Consider the following 24559-nt stretch of genomic DNA (forward strand, 5'->3'; position numbering starts at 1 on the left):
TTTTCGAGAAAATCAATGAAATGTAGACTGCTTTTTCAATTGTCAACTAAATTGGGTATAATGGGTTGCCTATTCGACGAGCTCAATAATTTCTTTTTCGATTTCCTTTGCTTATAACAATATATCAATTCTTCTTTTAGCATTGAAAAGTATTAACGTATAGTCTTTTTGTAATGAAATGTGATTCTTTTTAGATAATATTAATATTGTTACAGGAAACACATTTAAAAAACAAAGTTCTTATCTCGTGCGCCCTGAGGTCAATTCACTGAGCTTGGATTGCACTTTCTCCCAGTTGATTTCCAGCTTTCTCCAGTTGATCCTCTTATTGTTGTTGTTCTTGTTGTTGAGTTCATCTTTCTGCTGAAATCATGGTGTACTTTGTTGGAGTGGACGTTGGAACGGGAAGCGTCAGAGCGGCTTTGGTCGATGCAACAGGAACAATCAGAAAGACGTCGGTGAAGGAGATCAAAATCTGGAACGACCTCGTCGATCATTACGAGCAATCGTCTGAAGACATCTGGTCGTGTTGCGTGCGATGCGTCAAGGTGAGAAATTCTTAAAAGAAAAGGAATCATTGATTAACGTTCATCTAAATGCAATTTGCAGGATGTTTGCAAAGATGTAGACCCTGAGCTGATCAGAGGTATCGGTTTCGATGCCACCTGCTCTCTAGTTGCCATCGATGTTAACGAGGAACCGCTCTCTATCAGCGTTTCAGGTATATAATTTGATTTACATAATCAACGATGATTGGGTTGCATAAATTGAGAATTCAAAAAAAAATGTGATATTTTCGCAGGCAGAGATGAGCAGAACGTTATGATGTGGCTGGACCATCGGGCTCAGGCGGAGGCCAAGTTTGTAAGCGGTTTGAAGCACGACGTTCTCAAGTATACGGGCGGATCTATATCGTTGGAAATGCAAACGCCGAAGCTGCTGTGGCTCAAGAAACATCTGAAGGAGCAATGGGATAAGAGCAGGTGGTTCTTCGATCTGCCGGATTTCCTCACATGGAAAGCGACCGGTTGCGATTCCAGGTGAATATGCATATGAGAATATATCTATATTGAATTCAGATCGCTGTGCTCTTTAGTTTGCAAGTGGACGTACAACGGGCGTGATTCGAGATGGGAGCGATCGTATTTCGAGCAGATCGGATTAGAGGATCTGCTGTTGAAGGACGCATGTAAGATTGGAGGAAATGTTAATTCGCCTGGTAAACCGATCGGCGATGGGTTGAGTCGTCGCGCCGCCGAAGAGTTCAATCTGCTGCCGGGAACTGCGGTCGGAGCGAGCATCATAGACGCCCACGCCGGAGGATTAGCGTTGCTCGGATGTTCCGTTGCCAATATCGACGAATCGTTCGAATCGCGGATGGCTTTGATCTGCGGAACTTCGACCTGTCACATGGTGGTCAGCGAGGGCCCGGTCTACGCTGCGGGCATCTGGGGTCCGTACTACGGGGCGATGGTTCCGGGACTCTGGTTGAACGAAGGCGGGCAGAGCGTTACGGGGAAACTCGTAGATCACATCATCGAAACGCATCCGGCAACAGCAAACATCAGGAGGAAACTGCGCGACGGTCAGCACGTCCAGCACTACCTCAACTCGCTTCTGGTAACCATGGCAGCAGAAGGTAACCACGACGACATCTGTTATTTGAGCGAAGACATCCACGTCTGGCCCGATTTCCATGGAAACCGCTCACCGATAGCCGATCCCACATTAAAAGGAGCTGTAAATACAAACAACGAGAGACATTAGCAACAAAAATCACAATTTTCTTCTTGCAGATTTGCGGTTTAACTCTTTCCACAACGGAGAAGAGCTTGGCCCTCTTGTACCTGGCAACTTTGCAAGCGCTTTGCGTGAGTGCATCTAATAAAATACCACTAAATAATTAAATAATTGTGCTTTCAGTACGGTACCAGACACATATTGGAGTCTCTGAAGAGTTCTGGTAACGCTTCCATCGAATCGATCCTCATCTGCGGCGGATTGAGCAGGAACGATCTGTTCAGAAGAACTCAAGCCGACGTCCTCGGTCTGCCCGTCGTCTGTCCCGAAGAGAAGGAATCGGTGCTTCTCGGTGCGGCGATCCTCGGTGCGGCCGCCGCTCAGCATTTCCCCACAATCGTTGAAGCCATGAAGATGATGGGCGGTAAAGGAATCGCGGCGTATCCAAACGATGCTCTCAAAGCTTACCACGACAAGAAGTACAGAGTATTCTTGAAGATGCTGGAACATCAAAATTTGTATAGAAGCATCATGAAAACATAGTCTTTACATTTTATTTAATTACTCGATGATCAAACATGCCAATTAGATTATCCGATACGCAAATTAAAGATAAAACTATGACTTTATCAACATTTCTGTAAAAAGTTTTCAAAGTTGAGCAATAAATTCATTATGAATAGAAAATGCTCTAGGTGTATATTTGGTTGCATACAGTTAAATTCCTCATTTTCTAAATCGCAAAGCAATATTTATGATTATATCGATTACATTCCATTGCGCTTATTTAGTTATATAACAAATATTAACTAATAACTGTAGTTATTAGTACATTTTTACATAACTATTTACATTATATTTTGCGCCATCTGTTTGCCGCGCGAAAGTTCAATAGGTGTTTGACAGAAGTCTTATTCGAACATAACCTTAATTTTTTGTTGTGGTGTTTCGTTTCGTGAACGGTTGAAGTATTTAAATAATCTCTTCGAAATGGTAAGTTTGTTGCTGCTAATGTGATTATCAATATGTTTCATTGTTTTTTTGTCTGTAGGCTCGTAACGCTGAGAAGGCCATGTAAGTGTTGTATATCTTGTGGTGTTCCCTCCCGGATGATTGATATGTTTCTGTTTGTAGGACAACTTTGGCTCGATGGAGAGCTGCACAGGTGGGCGAATCAGAGAAGCACAAGAAGAGACGTCCGCATTTGGCTTCGGAATGCAAGAGTTTGTACGCCTGCGAAAAGTGGAGGATGCAGATAATCAGGGAGATCGCGAAGAAGGTGGCTCAGATCCAGAACGCCGGTCTGGGCGAGTTCAGGATTCGCGATCTGAACGACGAAATCAACAAACTGCTGAGGGAGAAGCGACACTGGGAGGCTCAGATCAAAGAGCTCGGGGGTCCGGATTATCAGAGGGTCGGGCCGAGGATGCTCGATCACGAGGGCAAAGAGGTGCCTGGGAACAGGGGATACAAGTACTTCGGTGCAGCTAAAGAATTACCAGGTATCGTGTTGTTTTCACCCTTTCTTCTTTAATAATTAGATCGTGTGGAGGGAATAAGTTAAAAATTACGCAGCTATACAAATTCACGTACATACTTGAATATTGTTTCTTCTTCTTTGTGGTAACATTATTTTATCTTTGAAGCTTAAAAATAGACGCATCCACGGAAATCGAGTAATCGCGGAGCGAGGAAAGATAGAAAGAGAAACAGATGAAATACTATGTCTTTTTTTTTCTGTTTTGTTTAGGCGTTAGGGATTTGTTTGAGCAGGAGCCGCCGCCGCCTCCACGGAAGACGCGAGCTGAAATGATGAAGGACATCGACGCCGACTATTACGGATACATGGACGATGATGATGGTATTCTCGTCCCATTGGAGACGGCATCTGAAAAAAAAGGTTTGTTCGTGTCAAACTGAAAGAGATTGATCTAATTGGATTTGCTATTCTTGCAGCGATACAAGCGGCGATCGAAGGATGGAAATCGAAGAAGGAAGAGAGGTTGGCTTCGGGCGAAGTGGAAGCCGAGGAAGAGGAGGAGAATATCTACAAAATCGATGAGGTAATTTGCATAACAGTGATATCAGATCAACGAAATTAACGCATTTTTGCATTGTTTTAAACTCGACTCGACAGTCGGATGAAGAGGATGATCATGGGATGGAACAGATGATGATCGATGGTTCGGTGCAAAGATTCACCGCCCATGTGCCGGTGCCGACGCAGCAGGAAGTGGAGCAGGCGTTGCTAAGACGCAGGAAACAGGAGCTTCTCGAGAAGTACGGGATAGAAGAGGGAACGACGACGAATTAACGTGATCGACTTACCTCGCGTTTTGTTTCCGTTTCTACTGCCTTGTAATTAATAATAATAATAATTAAAATAATGTTGTTGTTGTTGTTGTCTGATGATGATTAGGGGCCCTCCAATTTGATTATGCCACGACATGTGAGCGCGAACTCCATCACCGCCTCCCCAAATTTTCTCTTGTTCGACTTTTCCCTGTTTGAAACAAGAAAATGAATTTGTTTGCGCAGATAGAGGATTTGAACAACATACTTTAAGATCATCTTGATGAAATACGCCTTCTGTTGCGACGTGATCTTCGTCGTCGGGAATCCCTCCTGCTGCAGAAGACCGTTCAGCCATCGGGCGAGGTTATCACAGTATTTCTTGTTGAGCGCGAACATCACGTCGGAGAAGACGTCTATGGCGCTCCTCGGACCCGATCCACCCAAACTGAGGAGCACCTTCATCAGCAGCGATTCACCGTAATTCTGGACGACGGCAGCGTGCGCGTTGTCGCGACTATGCGAGATGAAACTGCAGAGGAAGGTGGCCACGATTTTCACCGTCTGCGTTTCAGGCATGCTCAGGCAAAAGATGGCGCACTCGAAGACGGAAGACACCTCTATACTGGGACTATTGTTGATCAGATCAGGAACCTTCTTGTACACCTGCGCCAACATCGAGAAGAACGATTCGATCAGATCGGACTTTTCTGAGAGTTGATTCGTGCTGCTCAGATTCGCGAACACCTGCAGCGAGGTGTTCGTCAGTTCGGTCATCAGTTGACGCATGTTCTGAACGTGCTGCTCCTCTTTGCCGAAGAGGATCATCAGGGTTTTCGATAGTTGAAGGACGCTCGGTTGCGGCGTCTCCCGGTTTACGCTCAGAAGAAGGTTCATGTAGTCCGATACCAGGGGTCTGCTGTCGTCGAGCAAGGTCGTCAAGGTGTGCTTCAGCATGTTGCAGAGGACTTCGATCACCTCTTTGTTCGCATGGTACTTGGACCCGATCATCGTGTACAGATGCATCGTGTTCTGCACGACGACGAGCAACGGCTGCACGTCTTCGTAAGTGAAGAGGGTAAGGTAAAGCGAACCGTAGAGCGAGGAGAGCATCTTCAGACGCGTTATAAGTCTCGTCGCCACTCCGGGTCCCTATTTTTATAAAAAAAAAAATTATAAATTGTAGAAGTGAAACCTTTACATTAAAATATAAAGATAAAAACTTACTGGAGGTTGACCTAATACGTATTGGATTTCCTCAAAAGATGGGGCCACGATAACGTTAAGATATTGCATCACATTAGCCACCGGCAGTATGCTCATAACCTTCCCGACGCTCGACATCAGTCGTATGCACTCGGCCAGCTTAAAGTTTCCGCTTTGCAAACAAGACTGCAAATTACAACCAATTAACAATTACTACAACATCATTATTGATATATAAAGTATAATTACCTGACATGATGCCAGGATGTGGTCGGTGTACGGTTCCAGATGTTTCTGGCAGTTGTGGGTGAGATCCTTCAACGCCATCGTGGCGCTGGGCGTGACTTCGGGATTGCTCAATCCAGAGATGACCAATGGGATTACGTTCGTTATGACATCGGGATGATCGGTCATCCATTCCGAGTACGCCCCCACGCATTCGAGGGCGGACGATAACACTTTCGTGCGCAGATTCGCGTACGGTATATCCTTGAGGACGACCATCAGCTTCGGGAGGTACAGATTCTCCATCTCGATGCACTCGGCGATCGCGCAGAACGCATGCAAACAACTGTCCACCCAGTTCCAATGCGACGGTGAATCGTTGCACTTTTGCAGCGCGTTCTCCAGCTGCACGATGAGAATATCGAGCATCTCTAGATTGAGCACGTTGTAGCAATACATGAAGGTGTCGGCTATATCTTGTCGGTAGCATCGGAACATCTCCTTATCATCTAAAGTCCAAGTCTTACTTTCTTCGTCGTTGGGTAACATAGATTTCCTCAGCAGCATCCCGACCAGCTGTCTGTAGTACGGTTTCACGATCACCAGAGACATGGTGCATTCCTCGCTGTCCATCGACAGAATATCGTCCTAATGGGGAACAATTTGTACGTTAAGAAGAGTGTAAATAATGTTAATATTTTTACTTAGTTTACTTGCAGCGTATACCAGAAGCTGAAAGTGACGGTGCTGCTCGTCTCGTCCACAGGATACGTTCCCGGCAGATCAGAGCATTGAAGTATGCACTTGAACAGATCGTCGGAGATCTTGTATTCCACAGCGTTGCTGCTTCGCAGCGTCTCCACAAACAGTTTACAGTGGCTGTCCGCCAGACTCACTAGCAATAAATAAATACTCGTTAAAATATCCTGAAACCATAAGATAAGTCAGGCATTGGGGAATGGGGCGGAGTGTCGTCTTCGATTCACGCCTACCTTATTCGGCTCCGGATTACCCGTCTCAGTCTCTAAAATCTTGTTGAACTTTTCCAATATATTCGCCGAATGCTTCAAAATGTACGACTTGTATTTGCTGGTGTGCGGATGCTGGATGACCGCAGTCAACGCCTCCAACGTCACCTCCGTCAGTTCCATCTCTTCGGACGACATGCCTTCCGGATCGATCCGATTCCTAAACAAAAAAACGAATCAATACACCAATCCGATCGGCCACAATCGCGAGAAACTAACCAATAAACGAAGCACGTCAGGTCAACCAATAAATTCATGATTCTCGTGCACTCGTCGATGTTGACTCCGCCCAATTGGATCCAGGCGGAGGCGCATCTTGCCGAGTGCAAGTACGTCGTCAGATTGGACATATCGAAACTGTGCAAACAACAAGAAAACCGTAAAACTTGCAATTGTATTCATCATCGATTCCACTCACTTGGCATTCGGGATCGGAACCAGACACATCTCGACCACTTTCAAAATATCTTTGGACACTTCTTGAAGCACATTCTTGACGCGATACCTTTGACTCGTCGCCAAAGTCATGCTGGAAAACTGAAACGAAATCATTTGAATCCAATCAAGTCAAAATAATAAACTCACTTCTTCGGGGATGACTGTTAATATTTCCAATAAAATCCATATCACGCGTTCCGGCTCGACGTTAGGCAAATACTGAGGCTGAAAGCTGCTCACCAGCTCCTCGAACGCCTTGGGCCAATGTTGCGGAACCGTGTGAATTATATACGCAGACAACTACAAAAAAATATTAACATCAAACATCTCAATTCACTTCTATAGACTTACAGCGATGCATAATCTATTTAACACAATCTTGGGGCCCATCGCAAAGCTCACTATGGACTCCAAGATTCGCTTCTTCAACACCTCATAGTGATCCTGAGGCACCTCATTCCAATACTTTAGTATTTTCGTGTGCAGCGTCGTCGCTGCAAAGAACTGCACTTCTGAGCCCTACGAAAAAAAAGATTAATATTAATCAAATCGGTTTCCAATAAGATTGTGATTAAATTACCCTTTGCGGATGCAGCAGATCCCAGACAAAGCTCCAAGCCTGCGGCGAATTCTGTGCATTTGTCAACCACTTGTGCGCCTCCGCCTGCTGCCCTGCCTCCGACCTATAGAACAGGCACACGGCCTTCTCCAAATTCTCAGCTGTAAATTCCATTCTAACCTGCAAAAACAAAAGATCAACAAAAAAAATAAAATAAGTAGGTGTTGGAATTAGAAGAAAAAAAAAAGAAGAATGAAATGATGCAATGTTTTAGGGGTTTCCCATTAGAATGGAAAAGTGTACCTTTTCTTGCGTTTCTCTTCAGCTACATTATTGTTGGAGAGCGTGTCGAGATCCTCCTCAGCCGTCGTCGTTTTTGTTTTTTTCAGACTCTTCAGCTGTTTTCGCACACTGAGTGAAAATGGGAAAAAATTTCAAAAATTCTTCAACGTCAATTTCAGCGACCCGAAATTAGTCGCCAATTCTTTCATCATTCTTTTTTTTCTTGTGCAAATTTTTAATTGCAACTAATTTCAGTGCGTTTTATTAATTACCTATTATTATTATTACAAAATCATCAATTATTATCAATTCAATTAGTTTCATTTTGTGTCCTTTCAAGCAAACTCCGGAAGCTCTCAACAAATGCGTGTTATTTAATCAACGTGTTAATAAAGTTGCCTATCTCAAATTTCATTCAAAATTCTTATTTGTTTAATTTACAATTGTATTAATTACTCATGTTCATAGTTTAGTAAACTAAATTAATTGGTGATAGCAATTTCTATAAACCAATAAACGTTATCTAAAGTTGTATTTTGTTATCAAACTATTTAAGCGATCGGATTAGAATTGCATTACATAATTGTACATGTAAAAATGCTCGTTGTTATCGTTAATTCCTAACGATTTGCAAACATTTCATTTTGCTTGAAAAGTAAACATATTTGTAAAGTTTACTAAGACTTTATACAGCAGAAGCTATTTACGTCTTTATCGATAACTTAAGTTGAGTCGATTCGATTAGTAAAATTGATAATTTAATTTGTAATAGAATTATTCATCGATAACATATGATATTTTGTTAAAAATAAACGTGAATTTCGCAATATACAAATATTTGATTTATGATTCGTGCCATTCGTAAGCACTCTAATTATTTATTGATTTAGTTTGTATATAAATAAAGTACTTGAGATTATAGCTTTTCAGGTAATTTTTTTTTTAAAACGAAGCGGATTATGTATATAAGCAGGTGGATTTTGTTTGAAATGTAGCATTATAATGTGCGGGATGTATATCGCGGTGTGCCTTGTGGCGTTCTTCGCCTGTTGCTATGGTAATTATTTATAGTTTAATTGTTATGTTGCTAGTGATGGATGTTGGCTTGTCGTCGTAGCAACCCTTTATATTTAAAGTTGGTTTGCGAGGGGATGATTTGTCTCATCATTTGGTGTGCGTGTTTAATTTCTTTATTCGATTAACATTTTTGTAACTTTTTGCAGCGGCTCCAAATAAATATATAATTGGTGGTGAAGTGGTTCAAGATATCAAAGCAGAGTTTCCCTATCAAGTTTCGGTACAATGGGGAGATTTTGGTAGTTACTATCATATGTGCGGTGGTGCAATAATTGGACCAAAGCACGTGCTCACTGCTAGACATTGCTGTGAAAAATACAAAAAGGAACAACTATTTGTTGTAGTTAATGAAGATAATGTAATAATAGAAAACAAAAATGACAAAAAATTGGTTGGAGTAAATGAAAAATTCTTCAACGATGAAATTAAGTAAGTGTTAATACATTCTGATTACAAACATTTTGCACAACCTGTCTACTTAATCTTGATCATAGAAATTTAAATTCATATTTTGTTTGCAGTACAGGAGCAGTACCACCAGAAAATGAGGAAGAGCATGATCTTTGTGTACTAGAAGTGAAAGAGGACTTAACAACAACTTTAGGTGGTGAGGTAATATCTATGTCTGATCCAGATGATCCCGACGATCCAATAAATGATCCATTAAAAAAGTTCACATTGACTGGCTGGGGTATTACTTCTGATTCAAGTGAAATTATGGGTGATGCTCTAACAAAAGCTTCCGAATTAAGCATTTTAAAACGGAAACCAAAAAGTACATTATTTGAAGATCAAGCTTATGTAGTAAAAGAAGGCGAAGACACTGATAGTAAGAATCAATTATTAAAACAAATCACAATGTTCTACATCACTATCATTTTTTTTTCAGCTTGTGAATATGTATTAACTCATTTAGGATTCAGTGCTGACTTGTTAAAAGACAATCAAATATGCACTAAAACTAAAGACGATACGACGATACTTACAACATGCAAAGGTGACTCAGGTGGACCATTAGTATATTATGATCAAGATCCTGAAAAACGTATATTAGAAGGTATAGTTAGTTGGGGTATCTACCCTTGTGGCAGAGCTGGAATTCCTAATATTTATACAAAGATAGCACCATATAAGAAAAGTATTGATGCAATTATGCAATAATAATAATAAACAATAACAATAAATAACAATAATAAACAATTTAGCTAATAATAAAAGTAACAAATATATTCGTTATTGGAAAAATTTACAAAGACTGTAAAATACTTCCACATGTTGTAACCATAGAATAAAATCTATATAAAACTTACAAATGTGCATCATTTAACTTCTTTTCCTGCAGACGTTCTACGAGCATGGTTAAACAGTGAAAAATGATAGTTGTGTCAGCCAGTTTGTTTGGGATCTCTTTAATTCCATCAAAAAAAAAAATCAACCTTTCCTTTTTGTACACTTAAAAAAAAAACAAGAGAGAGATTGAAAAATAAACTAACTTAATAGTAACAGAAGAAGAAAAAAAACAATACTTAAATTAAAGGTATAATAAAATTAATTATTCAGTGTCTGTGGATCCGTTGGCTTGGGTGAGGAAGACCGCAGCAGGAGTCGCCGCGTTCTGTTGCACTTGTATCAGCTGGGGTTGAGCGGCCGCCTGTATAGGTGCAGCCTGTATGATGATCGGTTGCGACGAGTTACCCTGCAGTTGCATCCGAATAAGCTGCAACTGCTGCGGCGACAACTGAATCGGAATCTGCTGCACCTCTCCACTGGGCGTCACGATCTGCTGCACTATCTGAAGCCCAGCTTGCGACGCGGCCGACGTCGGACTGGTCTGCACCTGTTGCTGCTGTTGCGACTGTATCATCACCGTGGCCTGACCACCGCTCGACGGTGACGGAGGCGTTGTAGCCTCAATCGCCGGACTCACGTGGACGGCCTGTATCGTTGTCTGCGGCTGCTGCTGCTGTTGTTGCTGCTGCTGCTGCTGCACCACCTGTATCGTGCCCTGCGGTGTTGCGGTCGCCGTGGCCGTCGTGTTCTGCTGCAGGTTGGCGTGGTGCTGCTGCGCGAGCTGAAAGTAGTACTGCACCTGATCCGGATTCACCTTGCTCGTCTCCTCCTTCGGTTTACTCGGCTTGATGTCGTCCCGGGGCACGATATCAATCAGAAAATCAAACTGGTCGAATTTCGTTATCGCCATCGCGATATCGTTACGCTGCAGCGTTCGCCTCTTGTTATCCTCCGTATGGATCCATGAGCGAAGCGTCAGCTCGTGTATGAAGATCTCGGCGGCCTTGGCGAACAGCATCGGCGCCTCCGCCGAGATCATCTTAACGTCCTCGTCCAGCTTCATTATTTTCTTGATACGAGCCAACGGTAACGCCTGCTGCTTCAGATCCATCGTCCGAATCTGCTTGATTTCCTCCGTGATCTTCGGCCAGAACTGGAGGAGAGCGGCCTGAGCCTCGCTCTGCGTCTGCGACTGATCATCGCTGCAGGTGGTGTGCGTCTCCGGTTTCTGTTCCACCTCGTTCGTCTCCGCGTTCACAAAGTAAACTGACATCCTTCACGCGATGATCGTGATCGGTGTTGCTCTTGATCCACCAATCGCAATTCACAAACGCAAACTATTTACACAATTCATAAACACATTTTACTAATGTTATTGTTGTTACGAGCACCCAAACCGATGCAATCTTTGTTTTGACTTTTCTTTGACATTCGCACCGACGCGAATCTAGTCGCGAACATAACGTAACATTTCGTACAAACCTGAAGACAGGAAACAGTTATTGAATCGTATAGGAATTAACTTGTTTCTGCTCGTAAGGTATGCAACTCAACAAACATGTAACATTAGTCTGAATGAGACAATCACTGTTACCAACCGACCAAAGAAATAGTTCTTTATCAAAATTGATATATATATATATATAGTACGCATGCTTCTTATAAGATTGTATGTGTGTGTATATATGTATAAATGTATGGTAAAGATGGCAGATCCACAAGCAGGTATGTTTATAGCATGTAAATATTTATTTGTAACGCGAATTGTTGTACAAAATTTGCACTCACCCGATCTCGCCAAAGTTTTCGCCCGCCGTAACGATCGTCCGTCGCGAATCACAACAATCACCATAACAACTGCTCTTTCGTCTTTTGTTTCTCTCGCTGCGAACTGCGATGCACTGGACACAACCTCCTGGATGATTTTCGCGCCCACCGCTAAAAATTCCGATTCCATGGTAACGATTGTTTAACGGGGTTTTATGTTTTGGTAAAAGTGCGTTTGCAACTGAACATCATGTTTAATTGATTGCTGTGTTTGTTGATGTTGTCCGATCGGTTCTCATTGTTTTGCAGTGAAGTCTCCAATTATTATGAAAGTGGACAGTCCTGTCGAGGATAGGAAGGAACAGGAAGGTCTGTGTTGCATTCTCCGATTTTGTTGGTTATAATTTTTTTTTGCTTTTTCTAGAGAACGAATCGAACAATGAGGTAGCTGGGGGAGCTCCACAGGTTTGCTCACCGAACAGGAGATCTTTCATAGCGGCGTCTAGGTTCGGTGTGAATCCGTTCGCGCTGAGACCGAACAACGTGTCCACGAATTCACCCTCATCGAAGATGAGCAAATCAGTGCTGAGGCCGTCACAGCTGGGGCAGATGAAGCCGTTCGCACTGAATCCGAGCAAACTGAACGCGTTCGCCAAACCTTCGAATAATAAGGAGGAGATGGATGAGGATGATGTTGCTGCTGTGACGACGACGACGACCACAGATGATGATGCTGTTGCTGCTGCTGATACGACGGAGGAGAGCAGTTCGAACGGTGATGCGCCCAAATTCATGCCACTGATCGTGTCGACGGAGAAGAGCGCCGGCGACAGCAGCAGTCTGATAGGACCACCACCGTCGACGACGGGGAGCGCTTCGTCGCACAGCTTCGTCTTCGGGCAGAATCTGCAGGAACGCGTCGTCGCCGATGGAGCCGGCGAGGAGCCGAAACCGTCGACGAGCGTCCCGACGAACGGCACCAGCGACATGCTCTTCAGCAGCGCCGCCGTCAAGGAGAGCCCCACCGTCTCGACGCCCAGCAAAACGTTGAGCGAATCTGCACGCGAATACGAGGAGCAGCGGGCGAACAAACGAAAGTACGATGAGGTGGAGGTCGTCACCGGCGAGGAGAACGAGACGAACATCCTGCATCTCTGCTGCAAGCTGTTCGCGTTCGACAAGGCCGTGGGTAATTGGCAGGAGAGAGGCAGAGGCACGCTCAGACTGAACGACCAGCAGATCAAAGATGCCGACGACAGGAGTTACACGCAATCGAGAGTGCTCTTCCGCACCACCGGCGTCCTCAGGCTCATCCTAAACACGAAAGTAAGTAATCATCATTTAAGACCAAAACGAATCGATTAATTTTCATGTTGTTGTTGTTGTAAATAGATTTGGGCAGAGATGACCGTCGAGCAGGCGAGCGCGAAGAGCATCCGATTCACGGCGATGGACGCGTCCGGCGAAATCAAGGTGTTCCTGGTGATGGCCAATCCGGAGGAGATCAAGCAACTTTACAGGCATCTCAAGGAGAGGCTCAGCAACGAGCAGAAACTGCAAGACCTGAAACGAGTCAACCGAAAGGTCGACAACAAAGACGAGGGTGACGTTGAGGAGGAGGAGGAAGACGACGACGATGCGCAAAAGAAGGTGAAGAAGCTCAAGGACAGCGGTGAGGAAGTGGCGAAAGGGGACGGGGATAAGAGCAAATGAACCGCAGCGTGTCACGTATAGTTATTATATCATTTTGTTCCCTTCCAAATTTCATCGTCGTCGTCGAGTGAAATCAGTTTGTGAGAGAGCATCCAACCAAGTGGATTGCTGCATAAGTGTTGTGCGTGTACGTGCGTCTTTTTGGGATGCGAGAACTCAAACACACGGACAGGCAATAAAAGTAATTCAAAACATATTCCTTTTTTTATATATATATGTATACTATCTCAGTTTTTTTTTGGGAGAGGAGCGATTTTTTTTTCCGGACAATCAAAGAGCCACGCCCACCCGTAAACGAAACCTGCAACTAACACCCGCCCCGCCCCCTTTTTTACCAAACTCCACCCACTAACAACGCCCCCGCCCCACACAGACAAGCGAGTTGGATAGTTATTATTATTATATTGTAAAATTTATACATATGCAGATGGAAGAAGGAACAGAAATCGTTTCTATCTTTTTATCTCTTTTTTTTTTTAATTATTAATCTTAACGACTTGTTTTTCTTTTGCAACATTCAATAGTAATAAATAAAACTGGAGAGAGTAATGCAACGGACAATTTATCAACTTCTCTAAATGAAAAACAAACAAAACAAAACAAAAACGGTATGCGTTTATCTTAATCAGTTTTCCTTTCGTTTATTTTATTATTATTTTTTTGTAATTTAATATATAAATTATTATTATTATTATACATAAATAATTGTTTCTTTATTATTAATATTATTATCATTTTTTTTACTCTTATGTCGGCCAGAAGTTGATTATTTATTTAATTAATTACTTTAATTATGAATAAACAAATAGGAGCGTTTAAAAAGGGAGACCAAATATATTTGTTAAACGAACGAAGAACGTTATTAAACCGTCGTCTATTTTTTTTTATAACTTTCATTATAATTATTAATTATTAAAATTGATGTCGTGCAAAACACACTTTCATTACTTATTATATTTTTCAGTTGATTTCGATTGAATGTGAAATATGTATGATGCATAAACGAAACAGATTATTTCTTTAATTGTTTCCTTTTCATTCAATCAATCTAAATTTCCCAACGATTTATAATATTGTGTGCGCGCGTGTGTACGACTGGTTGCTTGTACTAAAATTTTAACAAAATTGTTCCACAGTTTAATTGTGTATTAAAATGCATACGATATTACACCTATTTCTATTCATTCTCCCATCATTTTTGTTATATTGTCGAAAGGTGCCGTAAAAGAAGACTTTAGTGCTGGGTTTGTTGGAAAGAAACTATTGGATGATGTTTGTTTGTTATTTTTTTTTTTCGGGAAAATATCAAAATATAAAATATTTATTTAATTTCTTTGCTCGCAATTCCATTATGATTTTTTCTTCTCTCTTTCTCACTTTCCATATATATATATACATACATTCAGACACCGAATAACCGATAAATTTTAGTTTAGCGCTGTATGTGTGTGTGTGTGTACGTACGTGATTCCATATTGTATTATAATTATTATTGTTGTTTTTTTTTTGTCCTTAAACGTAGATGCAGGAAGGGTCGGGGTTGGATGTTGAACGATCTCAGCTCTCGTGGATGTCGAGGGCCTTGTTGAGGGCGTCCAGGTCGCGATTGTCCAGGGCCGGCCTCAGATCGGACCTGTTCATCAGCGAGATGCACATCCTCAGAGTGGACCAAATGGTCTCGGACATCTGAGACAGACCACCGACGTTCTTCACGTCCTTGCCGCGGGCCTGCTGATTGAGGGCAAGCAGGAAATGCTCGGCCGCCTCCTTGTAGGCGCTCAGATTGATGCAGGTGATGCCGACGTTGTAGCGGGCCCTTATGAAACCGGGCTCCAGATTCAGAGCCCTGTGGTACGCGTCCACGGCCTGCTCGGGATTGCTACCGTTTGCCAGCGTCGCTCCTAGGCGATTCCATAGTTTAGCATCCTACAAATCAATCTATTAGTTACTGCGAGGATGATTTCGCTAATTCCTCTTACATCTGATTTGACGCTGAGCGCTGCCCTGAAGCAGTCGGCAGCCTTATCGTACTCTCCGGACAAATTGAAGAGAACGCCCAATCCGCACTGGATCTCGTAATCCACGTCCTGCGGCTTCAACTGCGCCGCCCTTATGAACATGTCCTGCACCACCTTGTGATGCGCTCTGATAGAGATAATAACAATTCATTACATACATCGAATATACTACGAGATTGATCATGCTGTTAAGACTACTCGCAACACTACAACTTGTTACACACAAATAAGCTCTAAATAAAAGCACAAAAAGTACTGGACTTTGTGTGCGCAAATCTACAAAATGTATATATATGTACAAAATTTAGAACGGATGCTGCGGATCCACCGACACCGGCAAACTTACTGATCTATTAAACTTGAAACTTGCCCGGAAAGATCGAAGTCCGGCGGCACGAGCGACGCGTACTGCGGGTTCCTCTGCATCCAGTTGACGAGGCTCTGACACGCCTGCCTCGGGTAGCTCTCGTTCGTGTAACTGACCGCCAATCCCATCAAGGCGGTCAGATTCTCCGGCTGCAACTCGACGCACCTCTTCAGCGCGCAAATCGCGTTCGGATCCTAAAAGTAAAACGAAAACGGTTAAAATCATATCAATTTTGCTCCATCTAATTACCTGTTCGTTTTCGGCTTGGGTGGTGCCCAACAGCTGCCACGCCTCCGCATTTTCCGGCTCCTTCTTCACGGCCGCCTCGAAACAGAGGACAGCACTAGGAAGATCACCTTTACTCAGCATATCCTTCCCCCTGGACAGCGGATCCAGGATATCGAACATCGGATTCTCCTCCGTAAAGTTGTACTCCTTGTACGTGTCGTAATAATCGTTGAAATCGGAGATCCACGGATGATCCGCCGTCTCCTCAGTATCTGCAAGCTTCTTCCACTCGTCCTGCAGACGATCCCAGAACTTTGAATTGTATTCCCCATCTGAAAAACAAAAACAATTTCAACTGAACTGAACGCACGTAACATTAACAATTCTTACTGTTTGACGCGACGTAATCATCGGCCATCGATTCCGCCGTCTCCTCCTTGTTCATCGTCCTCAAATTATTTACATATTCATCACCCCATTCGACAGCTTCATCGTTCACAGAAACCTCGCCGTCTTGAATCGTGGCTTCGCCATCTCCCACTTGCTTCATGAACTTCATGAACTGAAAACGATACAAATGATATTTCTTTTTCGATTATCGATATGATAACGCACTTTAGAATATTGGAATTGTGGGTCATCCAAGTTATCCAAGAGTTCATTTGCGCTCGCCTGGACGGCGACCGCTTCCCCCGTATCCTGCCGGAATTCCTCCGCCCATATTGAATCCTGCTGCAGCGACTGATGCGTGTTGTGCTCTTGAGCCGCTATCTCCGACCAAATATCCTCGTTCTCGTTCACCTTAAAAAACCAGAAAATGTGAACAAGTTTTCCAAACAATAGATTTGCATTGTAATTACGTGAAAATGTTTTCCATCCTCAATATATTGCAACGCCCAAACATCATCATTCAAATGATCCTTCACTGTTGAAGCAGGCACCGGTGGCAGTGAAGCCCTCTGCGACTCAATCTCGTGCATTTCCCTCATCAAATCTACAAAATAAATAATAATAATGAGAATGTTTTAAAATTTGATAAAATTATCTCACCATCCATCCGGAATGTCTGTGGGGCCATCCTGGTCTCCTGCAGGAACTGCTCGACCAGTTGATCCGAGCTGCTTGGAAATGGCTGGCCGTGGGTCTCAGCGAGGGCATGATCTCTTGTTAAATGGGTGGTCAGCTTGTGAAGGGGGTTGGCCTGGCCACAGTTGGCCTCCGTTAGCTGTCTGAATGCCATCCTTCTGTTGTCTGCAATTATAAGACGGCGAATTGAAACAACCTGTTCGTTTCCCGAGCATTCACACGACTGACAACCATAACACACACACGCACTATGGATGAGACGTCGAACCACACGGACCTTTAACCCCTAATATTGGGACACGACAATGCAAACAAATTGTTGAGAAAATCGCGCCCAACGTGAAACGATCGAGACTCACCGAACACAACGATTAATAACGATTCTACGAGTAATTGGGGACGGCCTCAACTGGTGGTATCACTTGATTTAGGAGGAATTTAAATCCACCATCGACATTTTGCTTATCGAAAATGACAGTTCGTGACACTTCACTTATCGGCAACCGGCGTGACAAGTGAAAATATAAATATTCGCATGTTACGCAACCCAATTCACACGTTCCAACTGATAAAGCCTATGCCGTATTTAATTTGAAATTTACACTAATGATTAGGCAACAAATTCATTGGCAATCTGTGATGCGAGAGCAACAAAAAGTTGGAATATGTTGTTATTATAGACTACCATTTTCGCACTTTTAAACAATGAGAACGGATGAGATGTTGCGGATAGAATCAGATGATCTATGAATATATTATTATGTGTTTATTTGTTTTGCGGTTGCGTGTGTGTATATTGTTTTTCCCCACTCGAAAATGAGGACATGATTTATATATATTTATATATAATCGATTCAGGGTTAAGTTTGCGTGAAACATTTGAAAAAGAAATTTGTGCGTGGCCGTGGAAACGAGTCCATGGGCCACTCCCACCACCAAAACGTATCTTCTCGCACGTACAGCAGTAGGAGGCCCTGGCCCACCTCAATCAAATATGGCTTCCTCGATTGGCCATTGTTTATAAACAGCGACAACAATTGCAACGAACAAACAAACAAAACAAGAGAGTAGTAATAGTAGTGGTATAAGAAGAGAGTTGGTGCTGTTCAGTGACTCACCAAGATGGGTTGCTGCTTATCCTCGGACGACGATGAAGAAACCAATAAACCGGAGGACGCGATCACCGGTCCAAGGACGTGCACGGACATCCTCTGGTTAACGCTGTACATCCTCTTCTGGTGCTTGATGGTAAGCGAAGCGTCCATCCACCGATCGTCACCACTTCCGTTGTTGTTGTTGTCATGACAATTGAAACAAAATCAAATTGCAGGTCTTCGTCGCCGCCTTCTCCTTCGTGTACGGCAATCCGATAAGGATAATCAACGGATACGACTCGTTCGGCAACACCTGCGGCACGAGCAACAACAAGGGTATGGGCAACATGGACTACACGGGCCTCGACACCAGCTCGAAACCCTACTTGCTCTTCTACGATATACGAAAGCTGAGTAAATCGCTGAAGATATGCGTGAACGAGTGTCCCACAGAGACCATGAACAAGGTGGATGACATCAATGCGTATTACAAGAAGACCGGCAACAAGATCTGCAATTACGATTTCAATTACAACGATTTTTCCAATAGGAGCATCGACAAGAACATACTGTCGGGCAGTTATGGTCCGTGCCCTGTCCTTCCAGTCTATGCCAGGTGAATTATTACATCATCAACATTTTTAATGATGTCATACACTACACACACTTATATTATTGCCAACAATAGCATGACACCATTCCTAATTCCATTTCAATTTAGACTCATCAACAACATCGTCATCTTGTTATTTGAATATTCAAATTTCTTCTAGCACACCAGTGTTGAATCGATGTGTACCAAAGCCAGTGAAAGAACTGACGAACGGTGTTCTCGGGGACTTCTATTCGTTCCTGAACAACTGGGACACCCTGGAGCAGATCCTCGGTGATCTGTACAACACATGGAGGGAGATGTTTGGGTTGGCCTTTCTTGCACTTTGTAAAAAAAACCACTCACCATCATCGGCAAACCTAAAAATATTTACCCCCTTCGAATATGCTTCTCTTTTCCAGTGCTCTCCTTAGCCGTCATATGCATCTTGCACCTTCTGGCCTACTTAGTCTCCTACATAATAATGATACTGGTCTCCATTGCGAGCGTCGGTGGCACAGCCTTCCTCTGGTACACCTACCACGACATCAAGCACAACCTGGACAAGACCAACAAGAGTATGCTCTTGCTTGAATCCGTTCGCAACGAAACGGCCTTCCTCTGGTACTCGATCATAGCCACGATAATCACTGTAAGTCTTTCCCGATGTATCTATGCAACCAATTCGACACGTTCAAAATCGACCAATCAGCAACGTCGTCGTGGGCGTGCACTACTTTTAAATGCTTATCACAATTGAACAATTCGATTAGTTATTAATAAGACTATTGTTATTATTTAGATAATAATACTTTTGCTGGTGATCGTGATGAGGAAGAAGGTGGATTTCCTGTCGGATCTCTTCAAGGAGACGTCGAAATGCATTCTGCATATTCCGGCTCTATTCTTCCAGCCGCTGTTCACCTTCTTAGTCCTTCTCGGATTCTTCAGCTTCTGGGTCTTCGTGATCGTAAGTAGAATCATGATAAATGTTCAATTATTATTGTTTGATCGTTTAAGCTTTGCCTGGCGACCGCGTATTATCCGGGAAAGACGGGCATCTCCACGGTGATACCGAGCGAAGGAAGCACCAGCGAATTCACGACGACTGCGACGAAAGTGGGTTTAGTGGAGAAGCTCGAGAATTTGAATCTGAGCGACATCAAGAGTGAGTCTCGTCTCCCTGAGCTTTTTCTAAGCTTATTTACATTTCGTTTCGCAGAATTGACTATAGTGGAGTTCATCGATCCGACTTGGGTCAAGTACATGTGGTGGGTGTACTTCATCGGCTTGATATGGACGTCCGAGTTCATCATGGGTTGCCAGTCGATGGTCATCGCCGGATCCGTCGCCCATTGGTATTACAGACACAAGTACAAGGACAACGATCACGTCAGCTACGCGATCTGCAAATTAATCAAGTACCATTTGGGATCCGTGGCCAAAGGCTCCTTCCTCATCACCATCTTCAAAGTGCCGAGACTGATCATGATGTACATACATTCGAAGTAAGCTCAAGTCGTCGATTCTATTATCGATGATATTTCTAAGATATTTGCTTGCAGATTGTCGCGCAACAAGGATAAGGGTAGCGAGTGCGCCACGTGCACGCTCAAGTGTTGCATCTGCTGCTTCTACTGCTTGGAGAAGTTCATCAAGTACATCAATCACAACGCATACACGGTCATAGCCATCGACGGGGTGCATTTCTGCAAGGCCGCCAAAACTGTAATTACAAGCACACGCACACTAAAAAAAACCATATATATAATCAATATCTTTCTTAGGCTTTCGAAGTGCTGGTTAGTCACAGCCTCGAAGTAGCGACGATCAACAGCATCGGCGACTTCATCCTCTTCTTGGGTAAATGCCTGGTCACCGCAGTCACCGGCTCCGTCGGCCTGTACTTCTTCAGACTGAACCCAAAGCTGAACTTTTACGCCGCCCCGACGCTTCTCGTCTGCATCTTTTCATTCTTCATCGCCCACTGCATCCTCTCCCTATACGAGGTAAACGAATCGCCGCACGCGTCATCACACACGACAATTTTAAATGAACGCATCAATTGCAGATGGTGCTGGACACGATTTACCTGTGCATGTGCCAGAACAACGACGCGACGGAGGGCATCCAGTTGCAGAACTTCAGCGCTTTGGGCGCGGCCAAAAACGGGAACGCCTCACCGCAGCAGCAAGCCGAACAGGAATTGGTCGTAGAGGACGAGTAAAACACACACACTTACGAAACAACTCAAAGGTAACAAACATACTCGAACGGTCATACTGAAAACGGATATTATCAAACACTATTTGCAAATCGGCACCGAAACGCTGACACAGCACAAACAAACTCTTCTACTACTTCTTCTGCGCTGTTCTCAATCTCAAACCATTTGGATCTGAATGACTTACTTACTTTACGCTTATAAAAAAAAAACAAAACTCACAATATATATATATAATTTTTTATAAATCACTAATTGTTAACCGAGCACAAAACTTTTAACAGTATTCCCATCGTATTACATATATTTACTAGAGATTTATATAACTGTTTATATTTTCAATCGAGAGAAAAGATATTTTTTTTATTGACTTGTTATTAATTGAAATCGGAGAAATATTTTATTAAAACTTATATTATTATTATAATTATGAAACGCGAATCTGTTGTTGTTGTTGTTGGGATCAAAGATTAAGCAAAAACTGCCTTCTCAGATGTAGTAAATCTATATATATATATATTTGTCTTAATGTTATTATTTTTTTTTTGTATTATTGTAATAATTTGATGTTATAGTTTATTATAGCACGAGTGGGTGAAAATAAAAGAAAACGAATGAAAAGTAATTGTAAAGAAGGAAACAAAAATATTTAATTAATAGAAAGAAACTTATTGAAAAGGTTTGGGAGTGGAGAACTTACGCCTTTTTCGCAGTTTTCTTAACCTTCTTATTAGTTTTCATCGTCTTAAATTTAGCCTTCTTGATCACCTTCCCTGCCGTCTTCTTCTCCGCCACCGTCTTAACTTTCACCTTTTTAGGACTCTTTTTGATAACAGCTGCAACTTTTTCTTCTACGATTTTCTTCTCCGCCACTTTCTTCGCAATCTCCTCGGCCTTCTCCGCCGCATCCCCGGTGAATATATCATCCAAAGGCGTCAGCTCGTTGGTCTCTTTAGGCCTGTGCACTTCGTTGTACGCCTTCTTGTGCACTTTATCCGTGTACCTGTTGATCTTCGCTCCCTTCACTATCTCCCTGCGATACCTGCTCGGACTGATGTAGTTCTGATTCTGCCAGAGTGCGTCTCCGGTGAAACTTCCCGAGAAGATCTTCACCGGATTCAAGCAGAATCTGGGCCCGATTTCAGCTAACGCTCCATCTACGGAGAGGATCTGGAAATTCCTGAACCATATCCTGTTGTCGAGGATGGTGAACGTGTAGACGTGATCGAAGAACGGTTGACTCTTCGGGTGATGATTGGGGACGCCGAACACCTGCGTCAGCAGCTCCTTCATCACGCTGTAGTGGGGCTTCTCGTTGAAGAGTGGGTCGAAGCTCAACAAAGGTCTGGAGCCAGTCAAACAGTTGCCGCTGAATTTCAATTCAGCCATCGTGTGAACTGAAGAAAAAGTATTAATTGATCACTCGAATTAGTTATGTTCAGACTCACCATTTTGTACGAGGAACTTGACGCAAGGTCCTTTTGGTATATTCGAAAGCCACATGTACAGATCCATCTGCTTGCGACCCTCGAACAAGACAGCCTTCGAGCAATTCTTCATCTCGCACATCTCATTTACAATCTCCAAGGTTTTGCTCCTCTCCATCTTAGATTCTTTCTTGTGGTGCGGCATCAGCTTCTTCAGGTCCTCCATGAGGTGCCTGTCCCTGTGCCCGATACCGCGCGCCGCAAACACCAGCACCCTCTCCTTGTTTGTCCATCTAACCTACAAATACCAAAAAAAAAACAAAACACGTTCAATACCTTGCGAACAGTTGATATTGAGTATTGTTACCTTCTTTTCTATTGGTTCGTCGGAGACCCTCTTCGCCGGCAACTGCACGTCCTCGACCTTCTCCACCTGCTGAACCTTCGTCACCTTCTTCTTGGGCTTCTGTTTCTTCGCTACACCCATTTTTCACAAGAACCGAAAAAAAAACACGTGTTTACCAAACCAAGAACCTCGCAACAACTGACTGCATAAACAAGGTTAACTACGATGCTCAATTGTCAATTCAATGTGTATGTTTGAGGTTATTACAAACGGTTGCCTACTAAATGAAGAAAGTGGTAACACTGGTGAAACAAAACATACAAATCATGAAAACTTGTTTGGGTTAATTGGTTAAGTTATGTAACCAATTAACCCAAATTAATACCTTTACAATACTGTTATAGTTCTGTCACGTATTCACGTTTCAATCAAAATTGTAAATTAAGAATCTATGGTTGCCTACACGCACTTTTTTCTAAAGTTATTCCAAAAATAACGCTTTATTTATAGCATAGACCCTCACAACTGCTATTATTCATCTCATTTCGATAAATCAGAATTAGAAATATTCATGTAGTATTATTATAACATGAAAGTATATCATTTTCAAGTATGTAAAGTAGTCTATATTGACCATAAATTGATGTTTGTTGGTAGCCCTTTATAAATTTGACAAGTGTTTGGTAACAGCGCGAATTGCTTCCAATTTAATTTTCGAATTTTGCGAATTTGTTGTACGTGATTTCCTAAGTTTTTACGTAAGATGAGTGGTCTGAAGTTATTACAAACGGTTGCCTACTAAATGAACAAAGTGGTAACACTAGAAACAAAAAATTCAAATTATGAAAACTCCTCAAAACTTGTACATAACTTAACCAATTAACCCAAATTAATACAATACAATACTCTTATAATTCTGCAAAGTATTCACGTAAACATTAATAACCAACTAATAACGTTTCAATCAAAATTTTAAAATAAGAATCTATGGTTGCCTACACTTCTTTCTAAAGTTATTCCAAAAATAACGTTATTTTTAGCAAATACCTTCACAACTGTTATTATTCATCTCATTTCCATAAATTACAATAAGAAATATTCATGTAGTATTATTATAACATGAAATTATATCATTTTCAAGTAAGTAAAGTAGTCTATCTTGACCATAAATTGATATTTGTTGGTAGCCCTTTATAAATTTGACAAGTGTTTGGTAACAGCGCGAATTGCTTCCAATTTAATTTTCGAATTTTGCGAATTTGTTGTACGTGATTTCCTAAGTTTTTACGTAAGATGAGTGGTTTGAGGTTATTACAAACGGTTGTCTACTAAATGAAAAAAGTGGTAACACTGGTAAAACAAAACATTCAAATCATGAAAACTTGTACATAACTTAACCAATTAACCCAAATTAATACAATACAATACTCTTATAATTCTGCCAAGTATTCACGTAAACATTAATACAACTAATAACGTTTCAATCAAAATTTTAAATTAAGAATCTACAGTTGCCTACACTTCTTTCTAAAGTTATTCCAAAAATAACGTTGTTATTTT

General features: G+C 42.4%; 9 protein-coding genes across 13 annotated transcripts; 5 read left to right on the plus strand and 4 right to left on the minus strand.

Moving 5' to 3' along the window:
- Positions 1–223: 223 nt before the first annotated feature.
- Positions 224–2397, plus strand: LOC108563230 (FGGY carbohydrate kinase domain-containing protein). The gene is made up of 6 exons (XM_017921844.1): positions 224–548; positions 610–721; positions 803–1040; positions 1080–1740; positions 1797–1871; positions 1924–2397. The coding sequence occupies exons 1-6, from the start codon at positions 372–374 to the stop codon at positions 2281–2283; spliced, it is 1623 nt and encodes a 540-aa protein (XP_017777333.1). The 5' UTR covers positions 224–371; the 3' UTR covers positions 2284–2397.
- A 172-nt stretch (positions 2398–2569) lies between these two features.
- Positions 2570–4090, plus strand: LOC108563236 (pre-mRNA-splicing factor ISY1 homolog). Its single transcript, XM_017921854.1, has 6 exons — positions 2570–2733; positions 2792–2814; positions 2875–3242; positions 3491–3640; positions 3697–3803; positions 3878–4090. The coding sequence occupies exons 1-6, from the start codon at positions 2731–2733 to the stop codon at positions 4052–4054; spliced, it is 828 nt and encodes a 275-aa protein (XP_017777343.1). The 5' UTR covers positions 2570–2730; the 3' UTR covers positions 4055–4090.
- On the minus strand, positions 3349–7973 carry LOC108563234 (importin-13). Its single transcript, XM_017921853.1, has 13 exons — positions 7792–7973; positions 7510–7668; positions 7281–7448; positions 7077–7229; positions 6910–7028; positions 6711–6848; positions 6456–6651; positions 6177–6389; positions 5488–6111; positions 5260–5424; positions 4301–5184; positions 4069–4243; positions 3349–3628 (listed from the first exon to the last, which is right to left on the minus strand). The coding sequence occupies exons 2-12, from the start codon at positions 7660–7662 to the stop codon at positions 4156–4158; spliced, it is 2901 nt and encodes a 966-aa protein (XP_017777342.1). The 5' UTR covers positions 7663–7668; positions 7792–7973; the 3' UTR covers positions 3349–3628; positions 4069–4155.
- A 754-nt stretch (positions 7974–8727) lies between these two features.
- LOC108563239 (trypsin-1-like) lies at positions 8728–10156 on the plus strand. The gene is made up of 4 exons (XM_017921858.1): positions 8728–8827; positions 8994–9276; positions 9369–9676; positions 9737–10156. The coding sequence occupies exons 1-4, from the start codon at positions 8773–8775 to the stop codon at positions 10006–10008; spliced, it is 918 nt and encodes a 305-aa protein (XP_017777347.1). The 5' UTR covers positions 8728–8772; the 3' UTR covers positions 10009–10156.
- Positions 10157–10199: 43 nt separating this feature from the next.
- Positions 10200–11608, minus strand: LOC108563238 (nuclear transcription factor Y subunit gamma). Its single transcript, XM_017921856.1, has one exon. The coding sequence runs from the start codon at positions 11408–11410 to the stop codon at positions 10400–10402; it is 1011 nt and encodes a 336-aa protein (XP_017777345.1). The 5' UTR covers positions 11411–11608; the 3' UTR covers positions 10200–10399.
- A 156-nt stretch (positions 11609–11764) lies between these two features.
- On the plus strand, positions 11765–14250 carry LOC108563237 (ran-binding protein 3). The gene is made up of 4 exons (XM_017921855.1): positions 11765–11862; positions 12214–12273; positions 12329–13230; positions 13297–14250. Exons 1-4 carry the CDS (start codon positions 11790–11792, stop codon positions 13615–13617), a joined length of 1356 nt encoding a protein of 451 aa, XP_017777344.1. The 5' UTR covers positions 11765–11789; the 3' UTR covers positions 13618–14250.
- Positions 14251–15057: 807 nt separating this feature from the next.
- Positions 15058–18513, minus strand: LOC108563233 (peroxisomal targeting signal 1 receptor). Of its 5 annotated transcripts, none has more exons than XM_017921851.1 (9): positions 18435–18513; positions 17281–17481; positions 17091–17224; positions 16846–17031; positions 16621–16792; positions 16252–16562; positions 15982–16196; positions 15597–15762; positions 15058–15543 (listed from the first exon to the last, which is right to left on the minus strand). In XM_017921851.1, the coding sequence occupies exons 2-9, from the start codon at positions 17468–17470 to the stop codon at positions 15175–15177; spliced, it is 1743 nt and encodes a 580-aa protein (XP_017777340.1). In that variant the 5' UTR covers positions 17471–17481; positions 18435–18513; the 3' UTR covers positions 15058–15174. The 5 variants fall into 5 exon arrangements, with proteins under 5 accessions (XP_017777340.1, XP_017777341.1, XP_017777337.1 ...); XM_017921852.1 differs by lacking the exon at positions 18435–18513 and adding an exon at positions 17676–17819 and having other exon boundaries at positions 16006–16196; XM_017921848.1 differs by lacking the exon at positions 18435–18513 and adding an exon at positions 17676–17819.
- LOC108563232 (CTL-like protein 1) lies at positions 18435–21434 on the plus strand. Its single transcript, XM_017921847.1, has 10 exons — positions 18435–18564; positions 18647–19026; positions 19184–19350; positions 19425–19654; positions 19805–19972; positions 20023–20170; positions 20225–20510; positions 20568–20730; positions 20790–21011; positions 21074–21434. The coding sequence occupies exons 1-10, from the start codon at positions 18439–18441 to the stop codon at positions 21227–21229; spliced, it is 2046 nt and encodes a 681-aa protein (XP_017777336.1). The 5' UTR covers positions 18435–18438; the 3' UTR covers positions 21230–21434.
- A 414-nt stretch (positions 21435–21848) lies between these two features.
- LOC108563231 (ribosome biogenesis protein BRX1 homolog) lies at positions 21849–23284 on the minus strand. The gene is made up of 3 exons (XM_017921846.1): positions 23021–23284; positions 22675–22951; positions 21849–22623 (listed from the first exon to the last, which is right to left on the minus strand). Exons 1-3 carry the CDS (start codon positions 23138–23140, stop codon positions 21923–21925), a joined length of 1098 nt encoding a protein of 365 aa, XP_017777335.1. The 5' UTR covers positions 23141–23284; the 3' UTR covers positions 21849–21922.
- Positions 23285–24559: the final 1275 nt, after the last annotated feature.

Source organism: Nicrophorus vespilloides, unplaced genomic scaffold (assembly GCF_001412225.1).
Source record: "Nicrophorus vespilloides isolate i.1.1-1 unplaced genomic scaffold, Nicve_v1.0, whole genome shotgun sequence".
Classification (NCBI taxonomy): Eukaryota; Metazoa; Arthropoda; class Insecta; order Coleoptera; family Silphidae; genus Nicrophorus; species Nicrophorus vespilloides.